Source organism: Sebastes umbrosus, chromosome 19 (genome assembly GCF_015220745.1).
Source record: "Sebastes umbrosus isolate fSebUmb1 chromosome 19, fSebUmb1.pri, whole genome shotgun sequence".
NCBI lineage: Eukaryota > Metazoa > Chordata > Actinopteri > Perciformes > Sebastidae > Sebastes > Sebastes umbrosus.
Window position 1 is genome coordinate 23,534,377 of NC_051287.1, and position 19,168 is coordinate 23,553,544.

Genomic DNA, 19,168 nt, shown 5'->3' on the forward strand with positions numbered 1-19,168 from the left:
AACATGCCGATTATGAAAAAATTACAAAATCGGCCCGATTAATCGGTCGACCTCTAAACCAGGCGCGACCAAATCTAATCTAATCTGAAAAAAAAAACGCTGCGCCTCATTGTACCGCTGTGTTCTGCATTTAACAATAAACAAGTATTTAATGAGTATCTTTGTCATTTAAAAAGCAACAATATACTTAATAATAGCTTAACAATTAAGTGTATGAAGTAAATTAAGTAATTTGCAAAAGCAAAAAAAAAAAAAAATTGCAACAATACCGCATATCACGCTGTTGAGCCAATCATTATCCTCACAGGGGAAAATTCCTTCACCATTACAGCCCTATCGTCCGGGAAACTTGTTTAGCCTACTAGTGAATAATTGCTGGTTTATATCGTCAATCCTGGTATTCGCATGTGGTGCGTCAACACAGTTGGAAATAGAATTGCACTTGGAGAAATACACTAGAAGTGTCTGTGGTAGTCTGGTGTATTTATTACTCATTTTAAAAAACTATTTCCCGTCTCTCTAAATGTAATGTGCTCTGCAGCAGCATGATGCTTTTTGGGACATATGTAGTGATGACCGTTGTTCAAGATGGTGTAAAAATAATTTTTGCTTTGCCAGAGATGTTTCTCCTGAGTGAAGATGAATATCCCCGGGGGGGGACACACCCTGGGGGGGCCTAGGCTTGCCACTTGGGAACAGCAACACCTGGTTAGTCCTCACAAACAGCACAGAACATGGCTGTGCTTTGCATCGCATGCTTTAAATATATCTGAGCAGGTGGGCGACTGTGTCACAAATTCCCAGAAGTCTAGAAACCAAGCCTGAATGGAATTACATGTAATATCACATATCACAAAGAACATTAGTTTCACCTTCGCAACATCATGTAAGTTTATCCGCTGTTAAATATTGCTGACATCCATCCTGTCGAGCGTGATTCTGTATGTACCAGACCTGATTGCTGGAACACCGTGTTTTCCGGACTGACCTCCGCATTAAAAACCTTCAACTTGTACAAAACGCTGCTGCCGGTACATTAATTACAGTATAATCAGAGAATCTGAATGCATTGCACTCAGTCTGACCTCCCCTTACAATCTGACAAGTCAAACGAAATTTGACTTCAAAATGTTCATTATTAACATTTAAATAATTGAATTGAATCCATTCCTTTTTCCATCCAACCGATCTTTCAAATGCTTATTTTTACATTGCTCATAGAGTAAAGAAAAAAAAGTGAGAGGCAGCACTGGTTTCCTATAAAGATCCCTATCTGTGAAAGGAATCCCTGTTAGGACTCTAACACTGTCCAGCTGTAGAGCAATGCAGTCTTTTCTCCCATCCTCCTCTACACAGCACTGATACAGTATAGACTCCTTCCAACAGGAACCCAGTGAGGGTTTACACGTGGTTGCTGCATCTTTGCTCACTTTGTCTGCTATCTGTACGAGTGTGTGCATGGCTGAAAGCATATGTGGTCTGCAACTGTGTGTGTGTGTGAACAGTTGTCCTTTCATCCTTCTCCTCTCAATAACTCTGGACCGACACACAGTTCTTCAACCAAGCAGCAGATTCGGTTGCCGCCTTTATGTGTGTGTGTTTGTGTGTGCCGGCGCCATCCGAGTCCCATCTCCAACATACTGTAGTGCTTTTAGAAACTGGCAGTGGCTGAGAGATGGAATGTGCTTTTGTGCAGAACAAAGATTATGGATTACCTCATTTCATAGAGTGGACACACGCCGAGAAGTTAACTCTGCAAGATCGGCGTGAAGAGCGGCGAGATTACTGTGACAAAGGACCCTTACTGGAGGGCTAATGAGCGTGAAATCAAGGTAGATTTGACAAAATCAAAGGCTATACTTATATAACTCATTTTTAATTACAGAGCTTCAAGAGTAACTAAACCCCAGGTTTTTTGGCTGAAGTGCATCTACCCTGGAAATTCATAATAATGCCTCCAAGACATGAGAAAGGTATCAACATGGGCCGGGCTGGGAGGGAGTGGGGGGAGCCACAGTGTGCAGCCCGGAGGTGGTTTTGCAGCAAGGAAGGCAACAGTGCCGACCCACTCTGGCCACTCGCTAACAAATACTAAAACTAACTAACTAATGATGAATCAAACAACTATCTAAAACACACAAAGTTGAACTAGGAGCTAAAGCTAACCTACAACTACTGTTCTAAAATTGGGAACATCTAACAACCTTACAAGTGTCTAAAATCACTAACCTACTAAACACTATAAACACACAACTAACTATAACATTTACACTAAAATAATCTATGGTAACAGTACATTCTAACCACTCAATCAATGCAATTCACGGAAATGTGTTTCTGATAACATTTGAGGTGAGATATAAGGCATGCGGTTGCTGAATCTGTCTTCATTTTAGATCGACAACGGTTAGCTTAAAGGTTTCTATAGACGTTGAGTCGCCATTCACAATGGTTTATGAGTAGTTTCTTCACTCTTACACAGTTTAATACCTTTGCCTTTTTTTTCTCCATTTTCCAATGTTTTTTATGCTCCGAATCAACTGTTTTATGGTGACGATTCATCTTGTAGCTGGTTGGCTCGGTTCTATATGCTTAAAACTCTTTATATGAGGATTTTCTGAAAGGTCAGTTGGAGTAAATAAATGGGAAATTCAACCATTCACAAAGTAGGCGATCACCTGGCATCAGATCAGCCAATAGCAAAATCCAATTATAATAATAGCTGGGTTACAACCAGTAGAGGGCAGTCACTATGCATATTCATAGCACAATATGTAGAATTCAAATACTTTGCGATAAAATGTCAAGATTTGGACCTGAATCCATCACCAACACGACTAAATACACATATGCATTGGTTTTCAGCAGAGAAAAAGGGGTTTAGTGACTCTTTAATAAAACTGTATGAAGATTCAACCATCAACTTTATAAAGGTGTACAGACAGAAAAGGCGTGTTTGAGGTAACGGAGCAATGCATTACTGTGATTTACTCAGTAACTAACTAAATAATTGTGTAGTTACTGGCCCGGTGATGTACTACTTGCAGTATACATCCGATACATTTGGCTTCAACTGGTGATTATTTATTAAGATTATAATTTACATGAATAAAAAAAAATAAGTTAATACACATTATTATTAGTTATTGCTGTAGATACCGTTGTTGTTGTTTTTAATAACGTTCCATCAAAAAGTCTATCAAGGGGGTGTTCGTGAACGAGCATTCTCCATATAGTGCCTGATTACCAACTCGTAGAACAAATCCATAACATGGCGCATAGATTATGTGTTGGAAGGGCTATCTAAAAAAAGGCTTATACTCATCATCCACACGATCAGGTATTTTGTTTGTATAAAAAAAAGTCTTTCTCTGAAAGCACATGTAGTGAACTAGGTCAGGTTGATCTGTACTATCTAAATGGGAAAAAAAAAGAAAAAAAATCCAGTGATACTGAATGGGCGCTTTGAGCCTTGCACTTCTTGAAACATGTCAGACACAATGACCCCATCAAGAATGAGAAGTGTAACAAAAATGGCAGTAAAAGCATCCGAAAGGAGTCCATCCATGCCTGCCCCCCTGGGCTATTTCTCCACACAGGAGCCCCTGGGTAAGACTTCACCCCGGCCAGAGGTGAATCTGTGTGTCCATCCAACTGTGTGTCTACGTGTATCTGCTCATCTGTATGCTCCGTCACACACATGCACACACACACACACACACACACCACCACCATCATCATCATCCCATTGTGTGTCCACGGAGTCACAGATGGCCAGCATAAGTCATGCACTCAGGAGATGCACCAGAAGCGAAGGACTCACCTGAAGATCGTCTCTGGGGCCTGCTCCCCTGTCACTAGGTCGTAGCCTTTCTCCAGGTTAGCGTATGGCCAAGGACTTGAGGACAGAGAGGAGGGAACACCGTATCAAAGACAGAAATAAATGAACATTTCTATGTAATGTAACAACTTTCAGAATTAAATTGACATTTAAACTTGTTTATGTAATCAGTAGGGCTGAATCCACCAATTTCTTTAACGCATTAACGCGACTTGTAATTGCAGCGGGTTCAGTTCTAAAGCCAGAGTGAAGGTACTGGTATCATGTGAAACGAGAAAACCTAAGGAATCCTTCGATACCAACCATGTACCAAAATAGTAGCTTGTTGAAAAAGAGGTTAAATAACGCTCCAAACTAAATTTTGGCCAGGTAAACCTGGCATGGACATTTTCAAAGGGGTCCCTTGACTTCTGACCTCAAGATATGTGAATGAAAATGGGTTGTATGGGTACCCACGAGTCTCCCCTTTACAGACATGCCCACTTTATGATAATCACATGCAGATTGGGGCAAGTCATAGTCAAGTCAGCACAAGCCCGACAGTTGTTGCCTGTCGGGCTTCAGTTTGCCTTGTTATGATTTGAGCATATTGTTTTATGCTAAATGCCGTACCTGTGAGGGTTTCTGGACAATATTTGTGTTTATTATTTATGTTTTGTGTCGTTAATTGATTTCCAATAATAAATATGTACATACATTTGCATAAAGCGAGCATATTTGCCCACTCCCATAAACAAATTTGCAATTAATTGCGATTAAATATCTTAATCGATTGACAGCCCTAGTAATCAGTGTAAAGGAGGATGTTTTTTTGTTTTTTTTCATTCATAAAAAATTCCACACCATTTATAAAATACAATACAAGGTCAAAACTAACATCGTTTTATCTGTTTTCATATGGGTATGAATACCCTCTCTGTCAGCTGTTACTCCCACAAAACTGTGAATGGAAATGTGATCTGCGACTGGCCCGAATCCAGCAGATGACAGGTGGAGATGAATAACAATGTGGGACCTTTTAAATGAATCAATGATTGGGCGAGCCAGCTAATTGTCAAACAAGGTCAGAGTCACACAGAGGACTCATTTGCCTTATCTTTCCATCATGTCAATTTCTACTATTTGTCTTTTTTTTTAATGTTGTTCTCCATTGATCTGTCTCTTTCACTCTCTTCCCTCCCCTGCTGTTTTCTTTCATTGCACACCATAACTCCCCCTCCTACCTTCTCTACCTCCTTCTATCTGTACTTCTGATTACCTCTTCAAAGTCTACTTCTTCAAGTTAAAAGACCGTGCAGGTACATTTGCATGTTTTAGCCCATTAACTGCAAATTGCTTATATTTTACATTACTGGTGACCATTTTTGAAAGCGTACAGTACGCCGTTAGATTGATTTTCCACCTTGCTTTCCATTCATTTTAATACTCTGGAGATCAACTTGCAGAGACGTGAAACTTTCTCCGGATAGCTAATCCATCACGGGCGAAACAATTCACCTTTTATTTTATGTAAAGTTAATATTGTGCGCTAATGCAGCTGGGAGTAGGGACTCGCCGTGAGGTCATTTAAGTACGAGTGAGTTTTTTAGATATGAGCGGATGGAGCAGACAAGACTTACCCTTCGTTCCGACCCCAGTCGCTGCGAACGCAGAGGTGTTTATGGACAGGATCAGGGGAATAACCCTCATGACAGCTGCATTCTCCTGCGACAAAGAGAAAACAAGAAGGGGCACATTGGTGGATATTTATTCATCGTCAGTAGCTGAATAAATTACCGTGGAAGTGACCCTGGCCTGCTCATTCATTAGAGGTGTATCAAATAAGCCGCTGCCATGCTACCTCATTTTCCAGCTAAATTTCTCCAGTGAACAGAACTGGAGTAGATTGACAGTGACACCAGCAGCATCAGCTGGGCTATTTCCTGGTATCAATCATTCTCTTGGATTGTTCATCATCGAGTCATCAAGACGAACTTGCATGTTTCCACTATTGATTTTTCCTCCCAGAATACTACGGCAAAAGCTTCACTGGTTAACTTAAAGGGACTGCATGTAAGTTTTTACACGTATAAACTGTCAATCAATTAAAATATTTAATCACGATTAATCACAAATTAATCACACATTTTTTATCTGTTCAAAATGTACCTTAAAGAGAGATTTGTCAAGTATTTAATACTCTTATCAACATGTAGTTGACAAAAATGCTGCTTTATGCAAATGTATGCATATATTTAATATTAGAAATCAATTAACAACAAAACAATGATAAATATTGTCCAGAAACCCTCACAGGTACTGCATTTAGCATAAAAAATATGCTCAAGTCATAACATGGTAAACTGCAGCCCAACAGGCAACAACAGCTGTCAGTGTGTCAGTGTGCTGACTTGACTATGACTTGCCCACAATTCCTATTGGACAGGTCAGCTAACATTACTGCCAAGCATGTGAAATATAAAGTGATATTGTGGTTTTAGCTGGCTAATGTTACTAACATTATTCAACATGATGCCTGTCAATCATGCTCAGTCTTGTGTGTATGTCACTGTTAACAAGCAATTTCTGATTCTTACATCTAGCCCCTTTAAGGACCTGTTAGATGATGCTAAAATATTATGGCTGCATACATTTTGTCATGTGTAAAGTCTTACCAACAGAGGAGAGAACTCAAGAAAGAAAACAGTGTCATAAACATTTGCTTATTTGCACGCACACCAGTACTCTGGGATCAGTGGCATGGATTCTGTTGGCTAGAATCTGCCAAAAAGTGACTTGGTTTCTGTTTGCTCCCAGTAATCCCCATAAGTCTTTATCATCCTGACTGAGGTATTTTTGTCCTTGAGCGTTTTTTGTGTGTCTCGGCACTAGATCTCTGCTCAGCTCGGCTCAGTTGGCTGGACAGCTCCCACTGCAGAACGAGCGGAGACACTCAGACGGCAGCACAGCGGCTTTGTTTTGACACGGGAGGCTGCCAATCGTGCGGCTCGGGTCAGTTTGAACCTCTCTGGTTGCCGGGGCGGCTGTCTCACCAGCGAGCCATTCAGTTTAAAACCACCCATTGCCTTTGTATGTCATAATACATCCTTTGATTGGATATCAACAGTGCCTAGCGGGTAGTGGAATGAATGTATGTGTGTGTGTGTGTGTGTGTGTGTGTGTGTGTGGACTGAATTTCTGGGAATGTGGTGTATTTCTTCCTTAGATACGGAGCTTCAAGTGAAACACTGAATCAACAGAAGGGCATCTAAAAGCATGGTGGATCTTACTCCTATATGTATGGGCCCAGCATGCAACTATACATGTACAACTTGGTGTTCAAAAAATACAATAGAAATACTAAAGTCAAGCACTGTGAAAAATGGAATGTGATCAGTGTGTAACGGGACCATAGACAAGAAGTGGACATAGTCACCATGACGTCACCCACTTGGGCAATTTTGTCCGTTGCCATCTTGTTTTTTTTGCAACCAGAAGTGACACGAGAGGGTGAAGCTAAGTACAACCGAACGCTGAAAAATACATTTTTTGGCGACCAAAAACGTAACAATTAACAGAAAACACACAAGGGGTTAAGTTCTATAACGAAAATGCGGACAACATCCAGACCGGACAACGCCGTGGTAGCGACCTGTCAATCACAAGGTAGCCACGTCCTAAAGCATCCCCTGCTTTATGATCTATTTGACTCTAAATGGGACCATAATTTACTAAATGAACATCATGCTGTATTGAAGAAGGAGGTTAAATAAATCAAGTGAGAAGTAGGCTTGTTTTCTCATACACTTTTATACAATCAGACTTCTTTTTGCAACCAGAGTCGTCGCCCCCTGCTGGCTGTTAGAAAGAATAAAGGTTTAAGGAGCTTTTGCATTGACTTCACTTTTCAGACCCGGAGGTTTCCCGCTGAATGTGACCCTCAAATAAAACAGAAATAGTCCAGCCAATACATCTCGTTCTTCATCTGGTGAATTATATATAACAATATAATAATTATAAGTTTCAACAGGCATTGCCATTTATCAGAATGATAAATAACAAACCAATGGATAATGTATTTGGTTTACTTCATGTGGTTCGGTATTTAATAATAAAGATAGAAATGCTTTATAGTGTCCTCATGTATGGTCGATAAAATATTCAGAATACACCGCGTAGGTAAAGCCTTTTAAGTGGTTGGATGCATTTGTGAAATCTTAAGTCACTGATAGCTTTACCAACTTTTCTATTAGCCGCGTTCCCGAAATAAATGCCGCCGACTGCTTCCTGTTGATCTATATGGAGGCATAACACTGGAAAAACGTGTAATGGCCACCCCAGGCAACACCATTCACATTTTATCACCTAGTGTTTAATAATTTACTGGTTGAGTTTATAGGCTTAAGACTCACTCACAGAGTGATGCACCACCAGCATTCAGCCACGGAGAAGCAACAAACTTTTTTTTTTTTTTTTATTTGCTCGTAGCTATTTCATGTGCCCTCGCTAAATGAGGGAGCAAAAGCTTTTGAAAAGGCTCCCCCTTTAAAATGTGGACGCGAGTAAACATCAACAACATTCAAATAGGCATTTCAAGAAGAAGATGAACGAGAGCGTATAGAGATTGCGGGATAATAGTTGAATCAATAATGAGAACTTATTTTCATCACTTGATCAAAGAACTTTTTATTTTACGTTCCTCCATAGCAATATATTTCCTCAGAGTCTGAGACAAATAAAAAGTGATACTGTAGTAAACCAAGTCATGGGTCACTTTGTTGTTTCCTCTAAATTGCCCCTATTAAAGGACGACATTGTTTGTCAGTAGCTTCCAAAGCAGTCCAATCACTGTTTAAAAAATAAAACAGTTTTCTGACCTGAGGGAAAGATCATGGTTTGGGTTCAAATTACTTCCTTGAGCCCTTTTTTTCTTCATGGTTACAATAATAACCTCTTGGTTGAGGTTAGGAAATGACTGCAGCCATGGGTGATGGAAACCAACTTTCACGGTCGGTTTGAAACTGAAACAAACAGCGGTGTCCTGTGTTAACCCAACTGTGCCCAAAGTTTGCAGTCTGATAGGTAACATGCCACAATATGCGTTCTGAAGTCTTACAATTTGGTACTTTGGGCAAGTATCTGACTATAACTTTTTTATTGTTTAGGTCACATGAAAAATCACAATTTTATTAATAGTCAAAGCCAGTATTTTTTAAATGACCTGTGATTGGTCAAAGTCTTCTGTCACAGGCTAGATTTCTTAAAGGTCCCATATTGTAAAAAGTGAGATTTTCATGACATTTATATTATAAAGCAGGTTTAAATGATATATAAATACTGTGAAAGTATCGAAACACTCAATCCATGGAGAAATACACACAGACCATATTCAGAAACTGTGCGTTTGAAACAAGCCGTCCATTTGTGATGTCACAAATCTACAATATTTAGACCATTTCACAGTTTTAAACGTAAAACATACTAAATGGGTCCCAATTAATTTCCTGTTGCAGTGTATGTGAATGACATCAGCTGACAGGAAGTAAACATGGACCGAAGCTGTTTCCTAGCAACGCAATTCTGTTGCCATTCCGTTGAAATGCGCTTAAACGGAGCGTTTCAGACAGAGCGTAAATACAGGTGTATTCAGACAGACAGGAGGAGAAAAATAATGTGTTTTTTGAACATTAAAGCATGTAAACATGTTCTAGTAGAAACGCAAAATAAAAACATGAACCTGAAAATGAGCATGATATGTCCCCTTTAAAGCCTGAAAACAGAGCCGTGAAGAGGTGCAAAAGCCTAGTAATCTCTCAGAACACTTGAATTACAATATGTTGAGAGGTTATTATGGAATTTTTTTTCCAATGATGCCAAAAAATTGTTTTCTACTGAAGCTTTAAATGTTTTCCATATGATTTTTTTTTATGCTGCATATGTCTGCACAGCTTTGATATTCAACTTGTTATGAGCTCATAGATTAAAAAAACTACTCGATTGTGCTCATTGTAGTTTCTGAAATACAGCTATTTTCTTATCATACTATATTTAGTATTGGGGCACATGGGACAACTATTTTTTTTCCTAAAATATAAGGAAGTCTATTGCAAAATCAGTATATTAATTTGCCCAAATACTAGATATAGTGTGATAAGAAAAAAGTCACTTTTTGGTTGACCGATTTTTGAAAATGTCTTCACATTTGTGAATAAAGAAGCCCAAGGAACACTTAAAAAAAAAAAAAAAAAAAAAAAAAATCAGTAGCGGGCAGAAACAAATGGGTTAAAGTTTAACATTTTTCTTCACCCATCAATCCAACCCGATCCTCCTTCCTCTGCAGACTTTTTGGCTCTATAACAACGTCACACTACTTCCTGTGTTGCTCCTGAGAGAAAAAAAAAGAGTCATAATTCCTACGGCAGCTAGGGGGCTTTGTCACTTGAATGTAAACATACAGCATTCTGGGGGCATTTGCTGAAACTGAGACTGATGCTGTCATTTTTTGGGGGGGAAGACAGCCTCCTTTAATTTCATACTCCCAGGCACACAAACATGCATGCTGTTCATGTTTTAAAAAAACACACATAAGCACACATACACACACACACACCTCCATTCCCCACTGCTACTCCTTGCAAACACATTTAACCTAGTTAAAGTTAATTCTTCCTGACTGCCAGAGGCGCTGCTTAATAAAATCCATCCTGCACATGTGCAGTCAGGTCACATGTTAAATGCTGGAGAAGTAGTAGGGAGGAAAGTTTCTCTCTTTTCTCTTTCCTTTTTTTCAGTCTTACAGAGACTAAAATTGGCATTTTCATTAGTAGTCTGTAGACTCACAATAGTAGCCCAACTTGAGATTTTTTTTTCTTACTTATGCTATGGGAAAGATTTACATAGCAAACTCTGATTTGACGGTGAAAATGCTCGACTGCATTTGTGATTAATTGGAGAGGGGAGATGGGGAGCATGCTGCATCCTAGGAGCACCGCTGACAAGTGACTGTGCCTTCTGCTGACAACTGCTCCACTCGGCTTGTGCTCGGTTCAAGAGGGAACATCTAATAAGACACATCCACACCAAACAGAAAGCTACTCAGTACCTAAATTAACAGTGTTTCTTTGCTGAATGAACTGCTAGCAAAGCAAGAGTGTAAGTGGCAGTGACAGAGCTGAATACTAGACTTTCATTATATCATGTGATCCGTCCCCTTGATGCCTCAAACACATTTGGACACACAGAAATGGATGTTTTCAATGTCTACATTAAACTGAACTGTTTATCCAACAAAAATATAATAATGCTAACTCTGTGTGAGCATATCATACAGTGCAATAAGATGACCATGCCCTGGATTATTTTATAGGCTACAGTATATGTTTTTTTTTTTTTTTTATACCTACAGAGATGTCATGAATTTATACTGATATCATTACCAGCATGGTTATGTTTTCTATCACGTGCCCAGCTTCAACAGATCCTCACACTAACCGTAACATTTTGACATGAAAACTTATCTAAAACAAGATAATTACTTTCACCTTAAGGGTGTATTCACACCTGTCTTATTTAGTTCGGTTGAATCGAACCCTGGAGCGTTTTACCCTCTTGGTGCAGTTCGTTTGGGCAGGTGTGAACACAGCATTCATACTTGGTCGCAGCACCGAAACAAGCGAAATGAGACATCCTTGAAGGGGTGGTCTCGGTTCGCTTCCAAACGAACCGCGGTACGGTTCGGTACACTTCGTTCCGGCACCGACTGGAGAAAGCATGGCGCCTTTTTGGATTAAACCAGCTCCGGTAGCGAGCTGCGCTGTGCATGTCAACACCAGACACCAGACAACATCACTACAAAAGAGCCTACGCTTGCCCTCGCTATTCACATCAGTACTAAACAGGTGTAACGTCAGGCTGTGTTGAAGACCATGGGCATACCCGATGGATCTTCGGAAATATTTTCGGCCGATGAGTATGTCACAGTTTAGGAGGGTTAATGCACGCCTCCTCGTCCGTATGTCTTGATATGCTCCTTTGACGACTCCGGTGCATCAATACATTGTTTTCCAGTCGCAGCCGCGCCTCATTTTCAAACTGTATTGTTTGCCTTGAGTGAAAAATTGCTACAAGGTAAAAAAAAAAAGATGACCAGGGCCAAGATCAAGCCCCGTTGTTGAGTTCCGGAAGTCTGCTCTTCTTTGTTTGCTTCCGGGAGTTTTCCAGCATGGAAATTAGAGAGCAGTTTCTTTGCGCACCGACATTTTGGTCCACTTGTAAATGCTGCCGTGTGAACACAAACCAACCTCTGGGCCAAATGCAACATTGTAACAATTTGGTCCTTGATTGGGAACTAAGCAAACAAACTACAGGTGTGAAAAATCATCTTCATTTAAACAACTGTGTGTTAGCAAACACATCAATTGGGATTAGCCTACTCACAATGGCCTATAGGTCTGATATAGCAAAAAGGTAGCGTAAGCATCAAAGCATGAGTGTTTGCTTTTAGATTCAGAGCAGTGGAAAATTCTGAAGTCTAAAAAAGTGAAGCCAATGCGTAGGTTTCTTAAACTTGCATTCTTTCTAATAGCCAGCAGGGGGCGACTCCTCTGGTTGCAAAAAGAAGTCTGATTGTATAGAAGTCTATGAGAAAATAACCCTACTTCTCACTTGATTTATTACCTCAGTAAACATTGTAAACTTTACATAATTTAACAGCATAACTCTACTTCAATACAGCATGATGCTCATTTAGTAAATTATGGTCCCATTTAGAGTCAAATATACCATAAAGCAGGGGATGCTTTAGGGCGTGGCTACCTTGTGATTTACAGGTCGCCTACCATGACGTTGTCCGGTCTGGCTGTTGTCCGTGTTTTTATCTTCCAACTTTAACTCTTTCACAGTGTGTTTGACAGTTCATGAAAGTTAATTATAACCTTTTTGGTCGCCTAACAATGTTTTATAGCGTGCGGTTGTACTAAGCTCCGACTCTCGTGTCCCTTCTGGTTGCAAATAACCAAGGTGGCTATGGCCAAAGTGCCGAACTCGTGGATTCAAAACGGCAGTTCACAAACCAATGGGTGACTTCGCGGTGACTACGTCCACTAACATAGTCTATGGGTCAAAGGTGAAGCCTATCATTTTTTTGCCAGTAATCAGAGTAAAACATGAAAATGTTCTTCCTTTCACATGTATTATATACAAAAAGTTAAAAGTCCAGATTCTGCATATACTGTATACCAGAAGAAAATGGGAATAGCTTGTACACGAGTGTAAACTTTTTTTACTGTATGATCTTTGTTTTTGTGACTCAAAATCAGTATTCTAACAGCAGTGGAAATGTTTCCCAGCTCATTTGGATGGAAACTGATGACATATTCCTGTAAATATTTATTCATATTTGAGTGTGCGCAAGTGATTATCTCACTATAAACAAGTAGATGTTATGTTTTGCCTTGATTCAGGTCTTCGCTTGGAAGAGTTTTGAATCATCGTATTGGATGCTGATATAACAGGATGGAAACAAACTTTTGTCGAAATTGGAAACACGGTGAACTCTTTAGTTTTGGCTTTGATCGCGAGCAGAAAGCGAACCTGTCCCCTCTTGTTTCGTCTTGCCTCCTGTGATGCTGCGGTAGTGTCAAACGGTCAACATATCTCTCTAGCTTGAAAATATGCAATTCTATATCTGAATATTAATAATACAATGCAACTCTGCAAAACAAAAACAGCATCTTATTCACAGTGACAGATTGCGTTCATCACCTGAATTAGATATTGGAGAAGATGGTCTTTGTGCTGTTTAGCATTGGACTCTCCTCTATAAATGAGGAGAGTCCAATGCTAAATAGCACAAAAAACAATTCTAAGTTGGTCTTTGTGCTATTTAGAATTGGGCTCTCCTCATTTATAGACTCCACACAATGTAATTAACAATACTAGGAACTGTATTAAATAGCAGACAAGAGTGATCACACTCAATTAAGAGTTGATAATTGATTTAGATAGGTAGCTTATACATAAGTACATACTGTATATATTGTACGGAATGTGTGCAGGCCTGGAGGCTGCAGAGGGACACGTTCGCTAAGTCTTTTCCACCTTGTCTCAGATGAGGTGCACCGGCACGGAAGCACGGTGTAATCTGAGACACACCTCGCAAGCAATCAGTGAAATGTGTCTCTTCCCTTTATGCAAATGCCTTCAAGGGAGGATCAGGCAATTAACGGGAAGAGATATGTCTGCTTGATTACACATACCGCCGGATTAACTAACCTTTAGACAACTTGCAAGAATGAGTTTTGTGTTCTCTGCCTCTAAAAACCCCAGTTCAGATATAGTGCAGGCATATATATATAAAAAAAGGGAGGCTGTGGTTGAGAAGAGAGACTTAAAACTGACTGCAGTTCTTCTTTAAAGAGCTCAAAGGCAGCAGACAAAAAGGTGAGTGTAGCACAAGAAATAGTGGGAAGAGGAGGAGTTGTGCTGAATTAGTTAATAAAAAAACACAAGGCCTCTTAAAAAGATAAAGCCGGCAGTAAAACGCGCCACACAAGGAGGGGATGGGGAGTTGGGATTGTGTGGTCGTTAAACTTGAACTTCACTGCTAATGCGCTACGGCAACTGCACTCCTTTTAGCATTTACAGTGTGCATTTTGGCGGGAGTTAAGTTGGGATTCTAGGGAGACATGAGCCATGTCAGTGCCATCCATCTGCTATGTTATGGGTTTGGAACAGTTGCTGATGTGGTGGCTCATTGATTTATTTATTTATTTATTCTTTTAAACATTTGAAGAATCCATGTAATGTCTCCAGTAGCAGTGATTTTGCATACTTCTTGCTATGATGACGATGAGTTGCAGCTTCACATGTTTTAGAATCCCATTACTCTATTTATTGAAGTGAAGAAGCAACTTTATGCCAAAGTGCAACATTTGAGTGGCATTTTCTAAGGAAGGAGAGGCTTCAACGTTTAGGGAGGTGAGCCACGCTAGATTAGACTGTTGTCAGGCTATTAAATAGGTGTTATCAGTCGCTATAAGCACCATAGATGTGCGTAAATAGGGGTCTACTACACCCACTAGTAGGTTTTATCATCCATTGACATGGTAGATATACAGCGCTTTTTCTAGCCTTCCGACCACTCAAAGCGCTTTACACTACATGACAACAACATGTAACAACAACATGACAGCAACCTCTAACGAGCGTAGTAATTGTGACAGGAGCAGAAGCGGAAGTCAGGCGCTGTAGTCGACCGCGTGAAACTCCATATGGGGAAGAGGTTGGGGCTGATGGGGCACATACAGGATTTTCCCCAAGGAGGCTATACGGTTCGCATCCTGTGTGAAACCAACAAGGTCCAGTCGTCTTTGTGTTCACAAGCGTTACGTTTCACTTTCACTTTTGAAACATAGTTATTTTAAGCCAAAACATGATGCGTTTCCTTAAACTTCACTAAGTGGTTTTGTTGCCTGAACCTAAAGAAACCTTTTTGTTTGTGTTAAAAACGTAGCTCTTCATTCAGTTTTACAACATGTTAGAATTTGTTGCTTTTCAGTTTTTCGCTTTCACTTTTACAACGTAGTAGACCAACACGTTCTCATCCCAACTCGTCACATACTGCCGCTTTGTCACGCCCCCTGGCGTCGCTTTATGTTCGGCATCAAAACCGCTATAGTTAGGTTTAGGAAAGAACTACATGGTTGGGCTTAAAACTACTATGTTTGTACAGTGAAAATGACACTGAACTTTGTGAACACGGGACACGAACAGTGGTCTCCTGGATGAAAGCCTTGTGTTTGTTGGGCTCATCCACCTCCCCTCCCGCCTGCCCGGTGTGTCTCTTTTCGCTCTTTAAACTATGTCACCACACTCCCGGCGCACTTTTTCAATGTGTTTAGTGTTGCCGCAGATGGGTTTACATTGCAGTTAATGGACCATTTCATACCGGCGCTAAAGAATGCAGTGTGTGGCAGTACCGAATGCCGACGGCCATGATAAAGCCACGGTATTTAACGCCCCAGGAATGAGAAAAGGCTTAGTAGCCGTGAAGGCCCCTACTGACCCATATCTATGGTGCTTAGAACGATCAATAACACCTATTTAATGGCCTGATAACAGTCAAATCAGGTGCAAGAAAGAACTGGATCTGGAGATAGGTGCATTAAAGGACTATGCAACTCGGAAAAACTAGAACTCAACCTGAAGGACCCATTTGAGACACCATCATTTGGGTTAGTTGCAATGAAATTGCAAATCTCTCTCTCTTGACCGACACTCGCTAACATTAAGCAGCAACCTAAGCAGTTATTCCTTTAAGCAGTTCGCTACATTTATAAGACATTTTAGTTTAAAAAAATATCTTAAAAATACATAATTCCCCGATGCTTTCCCGGCGGGGAGTCATCTCAGGCCCGCCAGGCTTGCAATATACTGGTGGAATCCCTGAATACGACATAATTGAATATTGCTCTGTTATCGTGGACACGTGAGGACCATTATCGCGTCATATCAATATCGTGTCTAACGATAATACCATTATATCGCCCCAAGCCCAATCACGGGTATGGGGTAGTGTGATTTTGTTGTTTGTGACCATGGTGACATGTTTGTGTAGCATATTTAAAAAAGGGACACAACTGTGTTAAACACTCTAAAACGGAGGTGTGATTTGTTTTTCTTTCACATACGTATATCTGTAAAAATACCTCTCCATGCACCAGTACCTGAAGGGCCACAATGAATTCATGCATCATTGTTAAGTTTCACATTTAATTGTCAGTTCATCTGATTAAATTCAACATTGTTTTTCTTTTGATTTCAATAAATTTAAACAATGAGTACTTGATAACAAGTGCAATGATAGATCTCCTTACAGTAATGGCTGTCTCCCTAACTAGATGGCTATATTTAGATGACTTAATCTTCTTCAGGACCTCTTTGTCACCGACGGAGCCTGCACAAAGAGCTGAGACAAAGGTTATTGCCCCATGAGGAGCCATTCCAATAAACCCTGTAAAGCTGCAGGGGGATTTATATGTAGAAAACACCTCACTCTGAAGGAGAAGGAGAGTTTGGTTTTCTTGAAGGCAGTTCATGTGCAGGCCAACACCACTTGTGTATCAGAGGAGTTCTGAAAAAAAACATCTGGCAGGCGAGCCTTTACTGCTTCCTCAGACATCCAATTGCCCACAGCTCCCGAGTACAAAGTAAAGAAAGTTAGTCTATGTTGTGATGATGAAGCTCACTGTCGGCTGGTGAACTTTGCATCTGTGGGCCACACTTTTTATGAATCAAACCCAACAAAAGATAAGTCAAAAATAATTCATCAATGGGTTGCAGGGACTGTAAAACGAAGAAGACACAGTACATTTTATACCCAGTTATTTTCTTGTTACCCAGACAGACCATAACTGACTTTTAGTTAATGTTAAAATATCTATTTTGTAATGATCAAGGCTGCATTAGTTCACCTGTGTTATTTAATTTGTACACTGCTGATTGCACCACCAGTGTGCCCAATCAATTTCTTTCTTTCTTTTAAATTTATTTTAAAGTACTCCGATGATTACACCTTAATTTCTCTGCTGACTGACAGCGATGACCTCAGTTTGCACCAGTGTAATGTTGACTGGCCAATTAAATGGTGTGACAAACATGCTCTCATCATTAACACTAGTAAGACAGAAGAAATTATTTTTGGCATTCCTCCTGACTGTCAGCTGCCTCCAGTTACAATTCACAATGTAGAAATTAAACAGGTCTCTTCATACAAATACCTGGGAGTTCTGATAGATTCCACCGTATCATGGACCCCTCACATTGAATTTACTTGTAAGAAGATAAAGAAGCGCATTTATTTTCTTCGCAGACTCAGGTCTTTTGGCGCCAGTAGCCGGATTATTTTTCTATTTTTCAGTTCAGTGATTCAGAGTGTCCTGTTGTACTGCAGTACAGCCTGGTTCAGTAGTTTATCTGTAAAACTAAACTTTAAAGCCAAATCAAAATTTGTGCGAAGATCATTGGCCAACCTGTGACACCGTCCTTTCAAGCAGCTCACAACAAGAGCATGCTCAGACTTGCCAACAGCATCTCTTCTGATCCCTTCCATGTTTTAAATGTGGAATATCAACTTCTGCACTCCAAGAGGCGATTCAGAGTCCCTACATTTAATCGCATCAGGCTGAAGAACGCTTTTGTTCATCAGTCCATCTTGTTGCTAAATAATAATTAATGTGTTGCTAAGGAGATGTAAATCACAGATGGTAATTCTTTAATGGGTTATGTATTGTTAATTGTGATGTGTTTTGTTTTTTGACTGATGTGTCTTATTTGTCTGTCTGTCTATGGTAACAGTATGTCTACTGCATGTGTACTTTTTTTCTCAAATTGAGCTGCCTATGGATGCTAAATAAATTTCAGTGCAAACTGACAAAGTTGTATCGTATCGTATCGTTATCGTATATTTACAACGGCTGTCAAATTTAAACTTGCAGACTGACAAAAGCAGAAACCAGACTGATATAATGTTTACTGTGCTGAATTGCAGATTTGATTGCATCAGAGTTGTAACGTTCATTAATACGACTATATTTTAGGGCAGTAAATAAACGTCTTTCAAGAGGACATACACTAAACTGTGTAATCAATGCCAACATCTATAAAAATCCAGCAAACAATGTTGAAGAAATTACAATTTAGCTCACCTTAGATAAAACATCATGGTCTTGTATACGAAGCGGCAAAATCTTCAAAGATTTTGTTTGGCGTGCTACATTCTGGTGAACTGTCTGGGGGTAAAGTTTGACATAAGGCTATAATGCGGCTTGTTGCACATGAGCCACAAAATGTTTGTTTTTTTCAACAGAAATGACTGTTTTCACACAAAAATCCAAGTGGGCTGACATTTTGGATGAACCTGGATGGATTTGGTTGTTCATGAAGCTGACAGATGGTGCGAGTGGTTCATGAACAGCAGCTGGTTTCAGAGATAAAGTAAGCTGCATTTGGAAGGGAAGTTGTAGCGGAGTAGAAGAAATAGTGAAGCAGTATTTTTGTAACCTGACCCGCCGGATGGTTCGTTACACAGAATCATTTGAGAACCCCGTTATTGGAAACTGTTTGGAAAAGTGTGGGCACTTTAAAAAAAAAAAATATATTTGGCAGGTGATTGGATGAACCATCTGTCAATCAAACTCTTGCCGAAGCCAGTCAGGAGAAGAACGAAAACATCGCCTCTGATGCCGTTCTTTGCTCTTCTTTCAATGAAGAAATACCAGTTCTGATATAACTGATGCTATTGCAGCATCTTCGCTAACCTCTTTAGGTTGTTGTTTAGAACGAACAGCC

General features: G+C 40.0%; 1 protein-coding gene across 2 annotated transcripts in view; it reads right to left on the reverse strand.

The window, feature by feature from the left end:
• Window positions 1-19,168, reverse strand: part of LOC119478316 (astrotactin-2-like) — a 624,157-nt gene that overhangs the window by 171,560 nt on the left and 433,429 nt on the right. For both annotated transcript variants that reach the window (XM_037752984.1, XM_037752983.1), the window contains exons 8-9: window positions 5,461-5,545; window positions 3,824-3,898 (exon numbers count right to left, since the gene is read on the reverse strand). In XM_037752984.1, the coding sequence (XP_037608912.1) occupies window positions 3,824-3,898; window positions 5,461-5,545 (160 nt within the window). The remainder of the gene's footprint in view (window positions 1-3,823; window positions 3,899-5,460; window positions 5,546-19,168) is intronic.